Source organism: Typopeltis vanoorti, chromosome 2, assembly GCF_054136105.1.
Source record: "Typopeltis vanoorti isolate ZY-2024b chromosome 2, IOZ_Tvanoo_1.0, whole genome shotgun sequence".
In the NCBI taxonomy this organism is placed as follows: Eukaryota; Metazoa; Arthropoda; class Arachnida; order Uropygi; family Thelyphonidae; genus Typopeltis; species Typopeltis vanoorti.
The window spans coordinates 137,452,924-137,471,119 of record NC_143550.1 but is presented as its reverse complement, the minus strand read 5'-3'; the positions used below and the strand labels follow the sequence as shown (position 1 = coordinate 137,471,119).

General features: G+C 35.6%; 1 protein-coding gene across 2 annotated transcripts in view; it reads right to left on the bottom strand.

The window, feature by feature from the left end:
- Nucleotides 1–18,196, bottom strand: part of LOC150109456 (trafficking kinesin-binding protein 1-like) — a 574,911-nt gene that overhangs the window by 384,347 nt on the left and 172,368 nt on the right. For both annotated transcript variants that reach the window (XM_090413241.1, XM_090413254.1), the window contains exon 3: nucleotides 3,539–3,797. In XM_090413241.1, coding sequence (XP_090269367.1) covers nucleotides 3,539–3,797 — 259 coding nt within the window. The remainder of the gene's footprint in view (nucleotides 1–3,538; nucleotides 3,798–18,196) is intronic.

The window sequence follows — 18,196 nt, the reverse complement described above, 5'->3', positions numbered from 1 at the left end:
CACTTGTCCAAGACATTTGTCACCTTGTTGTAGTATATAAGTAAGTTAGTAAAACATGATCTCCCTTTAACAACCACAGAAACACCGCTGTTATCAACCCATTTCTCTATTCTAGTTCTCACCAATCTCTCTCTAGTACCTTAGCCACAACTCCAGAGATACAGATTAGCCTATAATTTGAAGCCACAGCCTCATCACCACCTTTATGCAGTGGAACAATTTTACTTTCTTTGCCTCTCTTGGAACCTGCACTGTTGTAAGACTTATTAAACAGGCATGCTAACGATACTGCCAATTCCCTGGAACATTTCCTTAAGTGGTAATGTCATGAAATCCTATTGTCTTATTGACATCAAGCTTATTTAATTTCCTTATATATCTCCTGCTTGCTCACAATTAAGCCATCCTCTCTTATGTCCTCTACACTTGAGTTTTTCATGATTTCACCCTGATGAGGATGAAACTCATATAAATTGTTCACTGAATACTTCAACTGTGTCTTCTGCATTATTCATCTTATACTGCCATTTTCATCCATTAACATTATCGTACCATAATCATTTTTCCTTCTACTTGCCACATATCTGAAAAACTTTCTTGGCCTTATTTGCTAATTTCTGCTAACTGTAGTTTTGCTGTTCTTACCAACTGAGTCATCTTTCTTGCTTGCTCTTTATACTTCTCACACCTAACCATAGCACAAAATCTTGTGCTGTATCCTTCTCTTCTAAATTTCATGCTTAATCCCTTTATTCATCCATATGACACCTACTTTATTCAGTTTTTTCACCTTTGAAATGCATTCTAAAATCAATGTTTTTAAATATCTTTTGATCAGTTTCCACACAGCATTTATCTCTCTCCTGCTTAACACCTCATTCCATGCTATAGCTCCAAGCTGTCTCCTAAGCTTTTCATAATCACCAGCCTTGTAATTTCACATATATCCTTTCCTCACAGAAGTCTTCATATGGCTAATCACAATCCAAGTGATCACTTCATGATCACTCGCAATCACATCGTCTGATGAAATGATCAGATATAAACTCTCAATTCTTGTGTGCCCTCCTTCACACACTGCCTGAGATAGTTGTCTTTCAAGAACACAAGAAATTCATTTTCCTTATTCCCAAATGCTATCTCTTCATTTCAGTCTATACTGCCATAAGTATAATCACCCTTCCCTTGTTCACTAACCCAAGTTGCTTATACGTTCCTTCATCATCACCCTCCACATTCCCTGGCCTATCCTATAGTAGCATCCAACTAAATCTCTCTTACTGTCAACCTCCACATCACACCAGACTGACTCAAAACCACTGCCACTGTTTACATCTCGCATCTCCAATTTGCAGACATAATTTGCTTTCTATCATCAACGGCACCCCCCCCCCTTCTTTCCTGATGGAAATCATAATCTTCCATTCTTATTCCTGTCAGGATATTATCTTTATCCAACCGTGTTTCACTTATTCCAACACTTTTTGGACAAGTAAACTCAAATCAATAAAACCATTCCATCTCCCTTATTTCTGATGCTCTTGGCATTTGTAAATAAACACAGCAATTCACTTTTAGGTATATAACCAGTTCAGCCTGTGCCACTTATAGGTTGTGATTTCTCCACACCTAACCATACCCAACTACCTTTATCATGACATAACCTATCTGTCTCTTCAGACTCAACTACATCCCATACCTACCATTCCTATACTGACAATCCCCCATATACACATTCACCGCTACTTTCAACATTCACTCTCTTTATGCTGTGTCTCCCTGTCCACACTGACTCCCCTTTGCTTCCCTGTCCATCTTGCATTCTCGTTCTATCATCATTATTATTATCAGGTAACACCTCCAGGGAGTCCAAAGATTCATCGAGGGTGGGCACCTACTCTACCACTCTCTGTATCCACCAACTGCAACTACCTTCATCATCTACACCAATGTCATCTACTGCCAATCACCACCACTAGTATTTTCACAGACAATCACAAACATCCATGCCCACAGCAGGATTTGAACCAGCAGCCTTTTGGCTGAGCGGATACGCTAACCACTCGGCCAACCATGCCAGCATTCACATTACTACTATTCTCAGTTACAATAACTTCAGTCTCACCAGTTCTGCTCTCCTGATCTCTTGCTTCACTTCTTACCTCTTCTACTCTCTTGATTACATTACTTGTTCCTCCTTGCAGCAATGATCTCTTTCCTTCAAATGCATTCACAAACTCCACTCCCTTTTCCACAACAGCTCTGCCAACATACCATTCACGACCCCTGTTCTTCATCTCAACTCACCATTATCGTAGCTAGGCAACACCAACCACCCTTCCAACTACACTGTTATCTTTCACTCTCCTCAACAACCTACTGATATCCATTCTTACATGCTCTTTATGTCCTTACAAGTCATTTGTTCCAAAAACTATCACCAGCTCACTTTTGCATCTGCTTCTCTTATCTAATGCATCAATTAGCCAGCTTCTCCCTCCTGGAAAACACACCTTATGGAATCTCTAATTTATCACATCTAATAATGGAATCTCCATATATTGCCATTCTTGGATCATTCGTCATCCCTTTTTCTCTGCTTTTCTTCATTCTAACTTTTGCACTCATTCATTCTTATCCATCAAACTTCTCATCTCACTATGCATATTTTTCATTTCACTTCTCATTCTAATCAACTAATTTTCCAAGTCTTGCATCCTGGCAATTACACCATCCGTCAATCTATCATTAATTTTCTTTCATCCCAATCAATTAATGCAATAAATAGTTATGACAGTTATGTCTAATTTATAAATCAAGAATATCCTGTAAGTAAAGAACTTTCTGTTCTATATTCTTATGAGTATTTACCTTCTCTACTCATCTAATACTATGTGGAAGAGGTATCCACTCCTTCTAGCAGGTCTTCACTTCCAAAATTCTACAAGGTACAGGAGTGACTATACAGCATCCAGTGACACCAATTGTGATTAACTAACTCATCCAATATATGCATAATATGAGAGAATGCACATACCACAAATTAAGATATGTAGACATGAAGCTGATATACAGCTTCCCCCAAAATACCCCACTATAAACATGTGCATATACCCTACTATAAATTTTAACCCTTTAACATACAAAGACGTCTGTGACACATCTTTTGTTTATTGCACCAAAATTGATTTTGACGTATCACAGACGTTATGAAGTTCACGTAAATTTCAAACGAATTTCATACAAAGATGTCTGTGACACGTCTTGTTTATTGCACCAAAATTGATTTTGACGTATCGCAGACGTTACGAAGTTTGCATAAGTTTTATCTGTTCCAACTTTAAAAATAATTTGTATGTCAAAGAGTTAAACATAGTTGTTCAAAATTTATAGCATAAATTTTTTAAAAAAAGTTTAAAATTACACATCACTAACAAAAAAAAAAAAAAAAACTTTTCATAATAAAGCAATATGAACTGCAGTCACTAAAACAAATTTTTTTTTTGTTTTGAAGATGGATCGTTTCTCAGTATTTTACCTGTTAATGTTGAAGCAGTACAAAAGCGAAATTCATCTTCTTGGTTCACCTCATCCTGACTTTCTCTACTTTCTAATGCCTCATGAGAAAGAACTGTATTAACAGACGACCCAGGAGTAGAACAAGAACATCCTTCTTCACAGAGGTCCAGCTTGCCTGTCTGTGTGGGGTTCCCCCCACTAACAGTCCTCTCTACCTCAGCCCCAAACAATAAGGAAGATGGACTTGAAGGGCCCGGTACATGCTCTGCACAGGGTCCCTAAACAGAAAGAATATTATAAATGTTTATATGGGATATAAATAAAATATATTAAATTAAAAACATAAAAAGAAAAACCTTTTTATTAAAAAAATTAAAACTAAAAAAAAGTACAATCAATCTAAAAAAAAGCTGATTGTCAACAATACAGTACATAGGGATAGACTCTAAATCCATCATTATCACCATTTATTAACAAATCACCACAGAGCTAAACACACTTATTAATAGAAGGTCTCACTCAAGCAGTATATATATTGAATATTAAATTCATTCATGATACTTATTAGCAACATACTTATTTGCCACATAAAACATCTACTCACTGCACTTTTATGCTTATATTTATTGTTATATTCATATAAATCTTATGACAATAACTTATGGTTATTCCCAATTTTGTGCATTACCTTAGAGCCTCCATAGCTCAGGCAGTATAGATGAAGCCCTTTGGTCGGAAAGACCTGGGTTTGATTCCTGTCAGTGACGTGTGAAACCTTTATCTGGTCTCGACAAAAGGTGAGTTAGCTGATTGCACACGAAGGTTTTTTTTAACCCAGAAATCCAGGTTTTTTGTCCCCCAGAATAGGCAAACCAGGCCCTGTGAATACACACTTCTACAGATATAGGACACCTCCAGGAATAAGAAGTAACCAATCTATTCTGTAGGATTTCGGTTCCAAATGCCTACAAAGTGTAGGTTTATGCATGAGTGTAAATTAGGATAGAATAGGTGTATTACCTTAACAGCTTAAGATTCCTGATATTAATCCCACTTACATCTGTTCCAGTCTTATTCTTCAATCTGCCCAGGCTTGCCTTACCTTTTTGTTTATAATTTAATATTTGCTTTTAAGATATTGAACATCGGTCAGTTTACATGTTTCACATCCAGTTCTAGTGATTGTACTTATTTTTAGTTCTTATAATATACAGTAATATATCGCCTTACAATGCTTTTCAGTTATAATCACTGCCCATTTATATGATGCTGCAGTTGTTCATACGATGGTTTTAGCAACATGAGGCTCTGTGATCAATCACGTGCAATTTGTATGAAACATCTGTTTACGATGTTGCTGCTCGCTACCTCTGTGCTCTGTTTATAACTGTTATTTTATTTTATTGTTGTTGTTAATAACAGCAGATAATATTCAAAGTAAGGTTGTTGTGTCCAGTGGAAAGAAGATGCATACATCATGCATTAGATACACTAAGATTAAAATTATTAAATTTAGTGACGATGGTGTATCGAACACTGAGATAGACTGCCAAACTTACTTCACACTACTGTTGTTAGAGTTGTTAAAACACAAAAATAAAGTTCTAATTTAAGTAAAAAGTGATATGCTAGTTAATACTAAAGTTATCCATAAACATAATCTTATTCTGAAATTTTAAAACCGGTGTAGATTGATGACCAAAATTGGTATGTTCCCTTAAGCCAAGCTATTCAGAGTAACTTCTAAAACATTTGTGAAAATTATTCTAAATTTTTCATTTCTGACAAGCTGATGGTTGTTTATGTCATTTACACACATATGACTGTTTAAAAACATTATTGAACCATTAAGTGCCTCCGCAGTGCAATTGAAAGAATGGTGATATGTTGCACCGTTCAATTGGAAAAGGCCTAAGTTCGATTCTCGTTGTGATGAGAGGAATCTTTATATGGGTATTTTCATTTGAAGGTGAGCTAACCAATCTCATATGGTGGTAACAGGGTTTTTTTCTCCAGAGGCTCAGGTTTTTCATCCCACCTGCAGACAAATCAGCCTTGAGAACAACATGCAGTTTACAGACAAAAAACACTAGTCTTGGTGGTGGGCAGTAGATGGTGTTGGTGTAGGTGATGATGGTAATAGTGGTTCACTGCAGTTGGTGGATTAAGTAGTGGGAGACAGAAAGCTGTAAATTAGGTGCCTTCCCCTCAATGAGTCTTTGGAATCCTTGGAGGTGTCATGTAATAATAATAATTATGTGCATATACAATTAAAAAAACAAAAGGGCACTGATTCACTATATGATGGCAATCTGGAACCCAATGTGTCATACGACTAGGCTGTGCCTGTATTCTCATTTAGGATTGAATAATGTATATTTTGCAGTTTTTACAAATTTTATTCATTTCCATTTTGTTATGTTAATATGTTTAATGGCAATGATGCGGAGGACCTTTACGTGCAGAAATAAAGAGGTTCTGGTTCCAATGTATAAGGCCTTAATTCAGGCCTCGTATGGATTATTGTGCACAGATTTGGTCCCCTGATTTCCATGGTGGTGATGAGGATATAATGGAGAGGGTCCAGAAAAGACTGACTAAGGTCGAAACTAGTCTTTGGGATGTGGGATATGAGGACAGATTGAAGGAATGAAGTTTTCAAAGCCCCTTGCAAATAGGATAAAGAGAGGGCATATGACTGAGACAATTAAGTTGGTAAAGAGTTGTTAGCATGTTAATGTGGAAGAAATTTTTCATAGAAGGGGACATACTTGGAAGCTATATAAGGAGGGTGTGAGCAGGGAAGCATAAGGAGCAGGTTCTCTCCATGCTTGGCAGAATGCATTACCTGAAAGGCAGATACACTGAATGAGTTTAAAGCAAAGTTTGACGGGCATTGTGTGTGTGTGTAACAGTGTTTGCCTCCCACAATGAGTCTTGACTCCATAGAGGTTCTAGTGTTAATAATAATAATGAATCAACAATGGCTCAATATTTAAAATTTCTCGTTAAAAAAAAATTCATAGCACTATTTCCAGTGCCATAACGGAAATTAGGAAATAAAAATTGTTTCATTTTACTAATCTCTTATGCACTTCAGTTTTAAATTTATAACTCTTATTTCTTCTTCCTCTCCTATCACAAATCTACACCAAGTGGCTTGTTTCAGTCTTGGCCCATCAGTCTGCCTCTGTTTCTATGACCTTTGGTTTGCAGTTCATCTTCCTGAGTATTCTATCATATGCCATTTGTTTCTAGATGCTATTTCCATTTGGTCCTGTATTTTTCTATGCTTTTCATTGGTGTGGGGTTGAGCTCGTTTAACATGTCTCCATCTCTCTTTTTATCTAGTCTTGTATAACCTCCTATTCTTCTCATATACGAGGGTGGGGTACCCAAAAATAACCAGAATCGGAACTTGGCGCACGCGCGCGCACACACACACACGCACACACACACACACACACACACACACACACACACACACACACACATGCATGGTCTAGTTCTGGATGATGTAACTAGGCATCATGAGCGTGCAGTTTTCTGCACTAGTCTGGCAAGTAGTGGCAACTTGTTCGTTGTTCTGGTTGTTGTTGTTTTTTTTGCAATTTTGTGATGGCTGACCTTAAGGAACAGAGAGTGTGCATGAAAGTTTTTCTTTTAGGTAAAACTGAAGCTAAAACTATTGTTATGCTTCAGCAAACCTTTAAGGACGACACCTTAGGTAAAACACAGGTCTATTAGTGTTTTTCCCGTTTCAAAAATGGGGACACGTCGGCTGAAGACCAACCATGATGTGGCCAACCTTCGACAAGCAGAAATTATGAAAACATTGAAAAGATTTGCAAGTGAAATGGGTGCTCTAAATTTGTACCTCGTTTGCTCACAGAAAAAAAAAAAAAATGAATGTTTGCTGCAATTTGAGAGAGCAAGTTCTTAATGACCAGAACTTTCTTTCAAAAGTTGTGACAAGGGATGAGTCTTGGTGCTACGGTTATGATCTAGAAACAAAACGAGCATCAAGCCAATGGAAACATGCAAATTCACCAAGACCAAGAAGACACGTCAAGTTCAATCAAATGTCAAGATAATGCTGATTTTTTTTTTTTTTTTTTTTTTTTAAATGTGAATGGAATTGTACACAAAGAACTTGATCCTCCTGGACAGACAGTGAACCAACATTTTTATCTCAACATTTTGAGACAACTACATGACAAAAATGACCAGAAATGTGGAGTAGCAGAGATTGAGTGCTACACCATGATAGTACCCCAAGCCCACATGAACTTGTCTGTCCAACAGTTCTTGATGAAAAACAACAGTAGCTGTTCCCTACCCTCCCTGTTTATACCCACGGATAAAGAAAACCATGAAAGGGCAGCAATTTGTTGATGTTCGTTGTGGACCCATGAAAGGGCAGTGATTCATTGTGGATGAAGTGAAAGAAAAGTTGCTAGAGACCATAAACAGTATTCCAGCTGAACAGTTTTAGACCTGTTTTCCAGCAGTGAAAAAAACGTTGAGACAAGTACACTGACTCACATGGAGAGTACTCTGGAAGAGAATAGAATATGGTATTATAAACTTTAATAATTTTTTTAAAAAAATAATTCTGGTTATTTTTTATAACTATATTTTTATAACCCTTGTATTTCATTCCTTATGCAATGATTCTTTTCTTATCTTTTTCTCTTATTGTCCATACTTCACTGCCATATAATAATGTTGGTCTGGATAAAATAATATACATACTTAGTCCTCTTTTTTTTGGGGGGGGGGTACTATTGCTGGCCTTAATGCTTTGTTTATTATTCCATTTTATTATTATTATGTAACACCTCCAGGGAGTTCAAAGACTCATCAAGGGAGGGCACCTACTCTACAACTCTTCACTAACCACAACTACACAAACACTATCTACCGCCTACTACCACCACTATTATTTCTCCAAACACATTCTTCAAAGTAAATAAATTTACTTTGGAGAATGTGTTAATTTTATTAGAAGTGTCCAAATCTTCATTATAACTTAATTTATAACCCAAATAATTAAAATATTGACTTGGATGTGCGTACATTCTATGCACTGTACATGCAAAATGCTTGGTCATGTGTGTCACCACATATTCTAGTCAAGTAATTTAAGAATGCTACTGGTTAATAGTCATCAAGAGTGTTGATCACCATGGGAAGAACAAAGGATCTTTCAGAGTTTGATAAAAGGCTTACTGTGGGTGCTTGTCTGGCTGGAGCCACGATTTTGAAAGCAGCAGAGATGACCAGGTTCTCAAAAGGCGAGATATCTTGGGTGTTTAATCAGTGGAAAAATAACTCACATTGCTTGTCTAAGAGGCATAACTGTGGTCCTAAGACAGTCTGTCAGGAACGAGATTGTCATTGTCTAAGAAGGCTTGCATGGAAAAACAGAACTTCCTATTGCAGTAATTGACCCATATCTCACCAAACAATATGCAGGGAATTGAAAATGATTGGCAGTCACTAAAGGAGGTCAAACACGGTATTAAATAAAATTTTCAAATTCAGTGACTGGTATGAGTGATGTGGAGTGGTTTTAATAAATTTATAGGCAAGTAGTTTTTTAGTATAATCAAAGAGTTTATCAATTATTACACATTTGTTATAATCTATGAACGATGGATGTATTTCTAAGTTGAATTCTCTTCTTTTCTCAATTAGTAGTTTGAGGCTGAATATAGGATCTACACAAGATCTTCCAATTTTACAAACATTCTGTTCTTCAGTATTTTGGCATATATCTTACAAGCTGTGTATTAATAAGCTTATTCCTCTGTAGTTGTCAAAGATGGGAATCACAGTTGCATGGTTTCAGTCAGTGGGTATTCTTCATGTGTTATATATTATTATCATTAACATCAGATTCTAGTAGTAAGACTTATACATTGGTTAGACATAACTGGTAATTAATTTACGGAATTGACAACGCATATAAAGTAAATTAATTAAAGATAACTTTAATGAATCACTTCTATATTTCGGCAATGTCACATTGCCATCTTCGGGAACATAAAGATATGGTATGTGCACTAAGGAACTAACAAAGCAAATGAGGAAGAAAATAAGAACTAATTTTGTTCCTAAAGTCCTAATGGTGCCCTCTTGCGGGCTAATTTGGTAGTCTTGGCAGTTGGGCTGAAGTTCTCAAAATGAAAGTCTCCCAAATTTGGGGCAGTTTCATGCACCCAAATTTGTTGAGGTTAGGAACGTTTTTTAGAGCTGCTGAAGATTCTTTGAATAGTCTTTCGTATTTAAACTTGCTGCGATGGATTATTTTTGTCTTCTTCCAACGAATTTTATGGTGGGTATCTAGGGCATGGTCTGCCAGCCCAGAGCGGCTGTACTGGTGAAACCGGATGTAGTCTTGGTGTTCTGAAATCCTGATATTTGTTGTTCTGCCTGTTTGGCCAAAGTAGGACAATTTGCAGCTGCAAGGGACCTGGTATACACCAGGTAGGTCTAGGGGAAGTGGTTGGTCTTTGGTAGAGCGGATAAGGGATGCCAACTTTTTATATGGTCTGTAACAGGAAGTAAGGTCATATTTTTTGAGGATATTAGTTATTTTTTCAGAGGTGCCCTGGATGTAGGGGATAGTGATAGACTTGGTGTAGTCTTTATTGTGGAGGGGGGTTGTGGTTTACAGGTTTTAGTATTTTTTGGATTTTTTGGGGTTATAGCCATTGGCTAAGAAAGTGTTGAGGATGTGGTTTAGTTCAATAGTCGGGGCCTTGTCATCTGAACAGATTAATTTTGCCCTGTTATATAGTGTTTTTATCACCCCATATTGTTGTGAGGGGGGGGGATTGCTGGTGAATGTATCTGCCAGTGTGGGTAGGTTTTCTGTAAACAGAGAAAACCAAAGATCCATCAAGCTGGCGGGTGATTAAAGTGTCTAGGAAGGGGAGGGTGTTGTTTTCCTCTTTTTCTTTATGGAGACATTTGAAGAGAAAGCCTTAAACTCCGCCCCACAAAAACTCACTATTTGGCTTCGTTATGTGGATGATGTGTTTGCTATTTGGCCACATGGCTCAGACACACTCCACTCCTTCCTAGCACACTTAAACAACCAACACCCCAGAGTCCAGTTCACCTTAGAAAAAGAGGAAAACAACACCCTCCCCTTACATTAAACTGAAAATTCCATACTGTTGTCCACTCATACAATCTATTCAAGTCCTCCTGTAAAGCCACATCTGCTTGCTTCCTCATCACCTTCCATAGTTTTGAATCATCTGCAAACACTTGTAGATCACCAGCTAAACCTATCTCAATATCATTAATATACAAATTAAATAACAATGGTCTCAAAATAAATCCCTGTGGCACACCACTAGTGACTTTCCTCTTCAGGTTTACTGCACCCCTATACACAACTTGCTAATACCTATCTGAGATCCAGTTGCCTATCCAACTCACTAATCTATTATCCAAACCCATCTGCTTCAGTTTAGTTATGAAATTGTGGTATAGTAATCTATCAAAAGGCTTTGCAAAATCTAAGTGTACCACTCCTGGTGTTTGGTTTATACGAGGGTGGTCTGAAAAGTTCTTGGCCTCGACCATAGATGGCAACACTATCAGCATGTTTTTTTTTTCTAAGTTGGTATATCTGTCATAAGCATCCATGTGAAATTGCAAATCATTCCATCAACTTGTTTGTTTTATACAGCTGTCTGAAGCAAAAGTGTTGTTTGTATTCCTTGAAATGGATAAAATTTCGTGCAGTTATAAAATTCTTTGTAAAAGAAGGTTTAACGCCAAAGTTCCTTTATCCAAGTGTGAGCAAACTTGGATAAAGGATTAAACTAAATTTATTACAATGCATAAGTATATAAATGTGCATGCATCTCCCTTGTCCAATACATGTGTCACCTTGTTATAGTACATAAGCAAGTTGGTAAAACACAAACTACCTTTAACAAACCCATGTTGACAAGGACAAAGAATACCACTGTTTTCATCCCATTGCCAACCTCCTCAATACCTTAAGTATAACCCCAGATATACAAATTGGCCTATAATTTATAGCCTTAGCTTTATCACCACTTTTGCGAAGTGGAACAATTTTACCTTCCTTTCATTTCTATGGGACTTGTGCTGAAAATCTTGGCTCACCTGTTAAACAGGTAGGCCAAGGCTGATATCATCTCCTTGGAACATTCCCTTAAGACACGTGGTAATGTCATCAAGTTCTATTGCCTTATTGACATCTAGCTTACTTAACTTCTCATATACCTCTTGCTCACAATTAAGTCTTCTCTAATTTCATTCTCTACACTGGGGGGGGGGGGGGTTCTGATTTCATACTGAGGATAAAACATCCTGATGAACTGCTCACTGAATACCTCAACTATGTCTTCTGCAGCAGTTACCAATCTCTCCCACTTTCATCCAATAATATCATCTTACTATAATCATTCTTCTTTCTACTTGCCACATCAAAACTCCTAAGGATTTTTCTTAGCCTGATTTGCTAATTTCTGTTTACTGCACTTTTGCTGTCCTTACTAACCAAGTTACTCTCCTGGCATGCTCTTTATACTCTTCATGCAACTGATTATTATTATTATTCATCTTGCGCTGCCTCCAAAGTGCCCTCTTCTTCCAGACTTCATGCTTAATACCCTTGTTCATCCATTTTACATCTACCCTATCCAGCCTTTTGACCTTCGGAGTACATTCAAACATTGATGCTGCTAAGCAATTCTTTATCAGTTCCCAAGCAGCATTTATTTCCTTTCTGCTCAACCTCTCATTCCATGCTATAGCTCCAAGCTGTCTCCTAAATTTATTGCAATCACGAGCTTTGTACTTCCACATATACCCTTTCCTCATAGAAGTATTCATATGGCTAGCCATAGCCCAGGTGATCACTTTATGATCACTCTCACCAACTGGAGGGAAGTGTGCAATCTCACTCACAATTACCTCTGATGAAATGATCAGATCTAAAACTCTACTACTTTGCATACTGCCTAGTTAATTATCTCTCAAGAACAAGAAATTCATTTTCTTTATTTCCAAATACAATCTCTCAATTCCAAACTATTACTTCCATAATTAAAATCACCCATAATAATCATCCTTCCCTTGTTCACTAACCCAAGATGCTTATACATTTCTTCATTACCTCCCTCCACCCCACACTGCCTCAAAACCATTGCCACTGTTTCTCTCTTTCATATCCACCTTATATGAACATAATTCCCCTACTATCATCAGCAACACATCTCCTCCCCTCCCTTCCTGTCCCCCTCTATCCTTACAAAAAAAACTGTATCCTTCCATTTCTATTCCTGTCAGGATATCCACTTTATTCAAACACGTTTCACTTATTCCAATAATTTTTTGATGAATAAACTCAATCAACAAAACAATTTCATCTCCCTTATTTCCAATACTCCTAACATTTGTAAATGAACTTAGCAGTTTTTTTTAGGTTTATAACAGTCTTACTCAAGCCACTTGGTTGCAATTCCTCCCCAATCATCTCTATCACTGCTTATCCCATATATCTGCTCAGTCTCAACTATCCCACTCACACTTCAATCCTTTCCATTCGTATGCTGATCATTCCCATACATACATACATACATACATTTACTACCACTTCCAACATCCACTCTCCCTATGTCATGTCTTATCTGTCCAAATGCACCCCCCATTTCTCTGCTCCTCTTGCATTCTCATTCTTTCTTCATTTCTCACGCTACTACTATTTCCATTACTGAGCACTTCAGCCTCTTCCACTCCACTCTCCCGATCTTTCACTTCACTTCTTAATTCTGATCTCTTGATTTCATTACAAGTTAAACTTCCATCTGGCAACAGTTTCTCCAATTCACTCACTCCAAAGCCATTTAAATGCAATCTGTCACTTCTGTATAATTCCATTCTTCCCTCAAATACATGCCACACATCCACAAACTGCACCCCTTCTTCTAACACAGCTCTGCCAGCATACCATTCATGATTCTTGCTCTCCATCTGAACTCATCATTGTCATAGCTTGGCAGCACACTTCCACTATATTGTTATCTTTTAATTTCCTCAATAACCTCCTGATAACTGCCTTACATTATTCTTATGTCCACCTAAACCACCAACAATTATCCACAACCACCACTAACTCTCTTGCTCATTTCCTACTCATATCCAAAGCATGAATTATCTTGCTCATTCTCCCTCCTGGATAGCAGACCTTATGGATTCTCTCATTAACCAATCCTCTAACAATGGAATACACTGCTATTCTAAAGTCATTCATCATCTCTTTTTTTTTCTTTCATTCTATTGTTTTGCACTCTTTCTTTGTTTCTACTAAAGATCTAATACCACTCCACATATTCCTCATTTCATTTTTCATTTTGAACAACTCTTTCTTCAAATTGCATTATGGCAATTTCATTCTCTGTCACTCTCATAGCCTTACTATCTCTCTTTCTGCTGCATATATCTTCTGTTTCCTCAATCCTACTTCCTTTTGCTTCCATATCACTTACTTCTGTTTCTTCATTCTGTTTCTTGCATTCTTTTACTCCCTCGATCTCACTAGATTTCATTCCATTCCTTTCATTTAAGCTAACTTTCATTCCTTCAGTCTGTTTTGCATTCACTGATAACTTGTAGTCTAACAAAATATCGCACTTGCTACAAATCCACACTTTCTCTCATCTCCTGTTCCTCCACAAACACATCTTTCACATTTTGCTACATAGACCTATTGCACTCACAACACTGAACCATTTTCGAAAAGTCTGAATTAACAGTATTTAATCTTCATACCACACAGTGAGCAAACTTCATGCATACTGCCATTGTGTTCTATTCAAAACAAGATTCAAAATTTAATAATAAAAAGTCAAATTACGAACACCAACAAATAACAAAGCCATCAAAATCACACAGGTAAACTAAGCTATCAAAAATTATATTTTTATTATATTATATTATATTATCCATCCATTCATGTGCTGTCTCCTTTCTAGGAGGTTGACTACCATGATGTTACTCATGGTTAACTATGGGCATAACGACATGTGGTGAGGACCCTATCTCTTCCACATATTGCCGTAAGTATTCATGACTGTAGCCGTGTGTGTTCACGGGGCCTGCTTGCCTGTTCTGAGGGACAAAAAAACCTGGGTTTCCGGGTGAAAAAATCCTTTACCTCTGTATGAGACTGGCTAACTTACCTTTAGTCGAAAGAGACCAGATAAAAGTCACATCATCGACAGGAATCGAACCCAAGTCTTTCCTACCAAAGGGCTTCGTCTATACTGACTGAGTTACGGAGGCTCATATTAAATTATATATTTTGTTTATTAAAGTAAGAAATCATTAGTGAAATTTATTTCCTGCATATTGTATAAGTTCTATTGGGATTTTATCTTCTCCATTTTTTTTTTAATGCATTTAATTCTTCTGATGTAATGTTATTTGGGAGACTATTATCAGTTAAATTTTCTAAAAATCTTTTAAATAGTAATTTTGACTGTTGAGTTCCTTTCGGGGTTTATAATAATAAATGTATTCATTGTTTGTCATCTATCTTTCCAATATCTACTGTTTTTCTGTAAGAACTCTATTATTGTTTTATAGATTTTGAATTATGGTTTATATATTTCTTTTTCTAATTTACTAAAATAATTATGCCAACTTTTTCTGAAGTTTTCTTCTCTCTCTTTGTGCTACTGATCCTTCCCTCTTATAATCTATTTAGTCCTCCAGTTTTCTTGAGGTAAACCATTGAGCATATGCAGTTTTATCTTCAATTACATTCTTGATTTTATCATTTCCATGTTCAGAGTCCTTGTTTTCTTTTTTCCTGAACTTTTTTTCCTGCTGTTTTATGTATAATAATTCAATGTAATTTTTCGATACTACTACTTCTCTTTTTTCCATCCTGTTTCTTTTAAGTATTTATTTACGTTTTCTTGGTATGCATTTTTTTTTCCTGTTTATAGTAAGAGATTTATATTTTATATATGTTCATTTGTCATTTAATTTTCTTTTCTTTACCTAGTTTGATGATATTGTTATATTTCCAATTATCAAATGACGATTCGAATAAATATTACTCTTACATAATTTATTAATTTTGCTAGTTTATTATTTACTATCAAGTAATCAATTATCGATTTTTGATCTCTAGCTAATCAGGTCAATTTATGAGCATCATTATGTCTATAAAAAATATTCATTATTCTTAAGTTATTGTAAGATACAAATTTTATTAATCTTTTTTGCATTTCCGTTAAGACAATTTTCACCACAATTAATCATCACAAATGGCATTGATTTATTACCTGTTCTTCCATTTATGTCACCTGCTATTGATATAAAATCATGTAGGTTTATTTTATCTAATATATCCTGTAATGACTTATAAAATTCTTCACTTTCTTCATCTTCTACTGGGACATATGCTCCTATAATTGTTAAATGCCTCTTTTATTCTGGTTTCTAATAATTTTTATATTATAATAATCTTTCACTCCAATAACTGTAAATTTGTTAATTTACAGTTATTGGAGTGAAAAGTTATTATAATATAAAATTAAATGTTATTATAAAATAAAGATTGTCTTTCCAATCTTTATTTTATCTATATCATAATCCTGATCTAACTCTCTCTTCTCTTCCAACTCCGCAATATATCTGTATATAAATGTTTTGGATTCTTTTGTTCCTCTTTATTTCTTTTTTTGTTTCAGTGATTACTGTTAAATCAATTTTTGCCTTCTTTAGTTCTGCATCTAGTTCTTCTTCTTTATATGTTATATTCTTAACATTCCAGGCAGCAACTCTGATTTTTCCATTTCTCAATTTTTGGAAACCATTATCCAGTTATTATCCAAAAAAGGCTGTCTGATGAAATTTTCTCAGACTTTAGTCAGAGAAAAATTCATTTTTCTCTGACTACTCTATAGTGCTATATGCAAGAAATATTAGCTTTTAAGGTTTTTTTTTTTTTTAGTTTTTTTTAATAAACTTCAATTTTTCTTTTATACATTAAACTGATCCCTATACAACCCTTTCCCTTTAGTTACACAGTGATCAGCATTCATTAATAAAAAATTATGGAAAACTCCAGTGTTATAATAAAATTTCAGTTTAATATAAACCAAATAATCACTCTTTAGCATGCCATGTAGATTGTAACGTAGCTGGTTTCTTTGTACCTATATGTGTGTGTGTGTGTACTTTAAAGTACAGGTATGTATACTTTAAGTACCTCCATAGCACAATTGGAAGGACAGCAGTACATTGCACCCTTTCATTGGAAAAGGTCTAAGTTCGATTCTCATTGTGACAAGAGAAATATATGGGTTTTTGAAGGTGAGTCAGCTGGTCTCTTACAGAAGTAGCAAGGGTTTTTTCTCCCAGAAACTAGGAAAACCTTGAGAAAACATGCAATTCACAGACAAAAAAATACTAGTGGTGGTGGTGGTAGCAGTGGGAAGTAGATGGCATTGGTGGATTAAGTGGTGGAGACAGAGAGCTGTAGAGTAGGTGCTCTCCCTCAATGAGTCTTTGGACTCCTTGGAGGTGTCACATAATAAAATAATACTCTAGATGATGACCTTGATATGAAGGTCAAAATATCAAGTGATTTTAGTTTATATTAACCTGAAGTTTTACTATAACAGTAGCTGTTTCCACACACACACACACACACACACACACACATATATATATTTAACAATGATCCCCATACAGGAATTGATAGAAGTTAATAAAATGAAATATTCTTTACTACACCAATTTCCTCTGCAAATAATAGATCATTTGCTGAATGTCCAAAAATAGAAAAAAATCACTGGTGTTCAAAAAAAGTAAAAAAAAAAAAAAAACAGCAAGAAGGCACTAATTCATTATCCCAAGCATATGTACAGTGTGCGCCCAAAGAAAACTAGTCACACAATTATAAGAACAAAAGAAAAACCATATGAAGTTGGCTTACCAAGTCAACTCCTAATGTGAAATGACAAAAGAGGTTTTGTGAAACTAGCTGCCATCAGATGGTATGCTTCCAGGTAATGGAGATGTTGGCTGTTGATAATTTTTTTCTGTTCTCAGGACAACTACTAGAAACCAAGTGAGAGCAATGATTATAATAGCTCATTGATATCTATTGTAGAAAGCAAAACTATCAATGCAAGTTGTCCTTTATGATGTATGAAAAGTATTAAAACATAACAAATAAGACTCAATGCATATTTGATGCATAACCTGCTCAGACAAGACTGGATAAAGAGTTAATGGCCAGATTTTTCTGACCAGTGACAAGGAGAAGTAAGCAAGCACACATGTATTGTGTGTAAATGAATGAATTTAGGTAGAAACATGACAGTAGACAGCATTTTTTAATTTGTTTAAAATCAAGTACTCAAAAATAATGATTCAAAAATAAGTCAGATTTCAATGTTAGAAGTATATATTTTTTTTCAACTGATAGAACAATAAGATAAGGTAATGAATATGAAAAAATTTAATGAAATAAATTATTTCATTAACAAACTAATTAGAAAAGTTTTAGATTTTTTTTTTATGGATAAAAATTTATTTTATCCATAAAAAAATTTTTTTATGGATTAAAAAAATTAATGACTTCACTTACAAAAAAAAAAAAAAA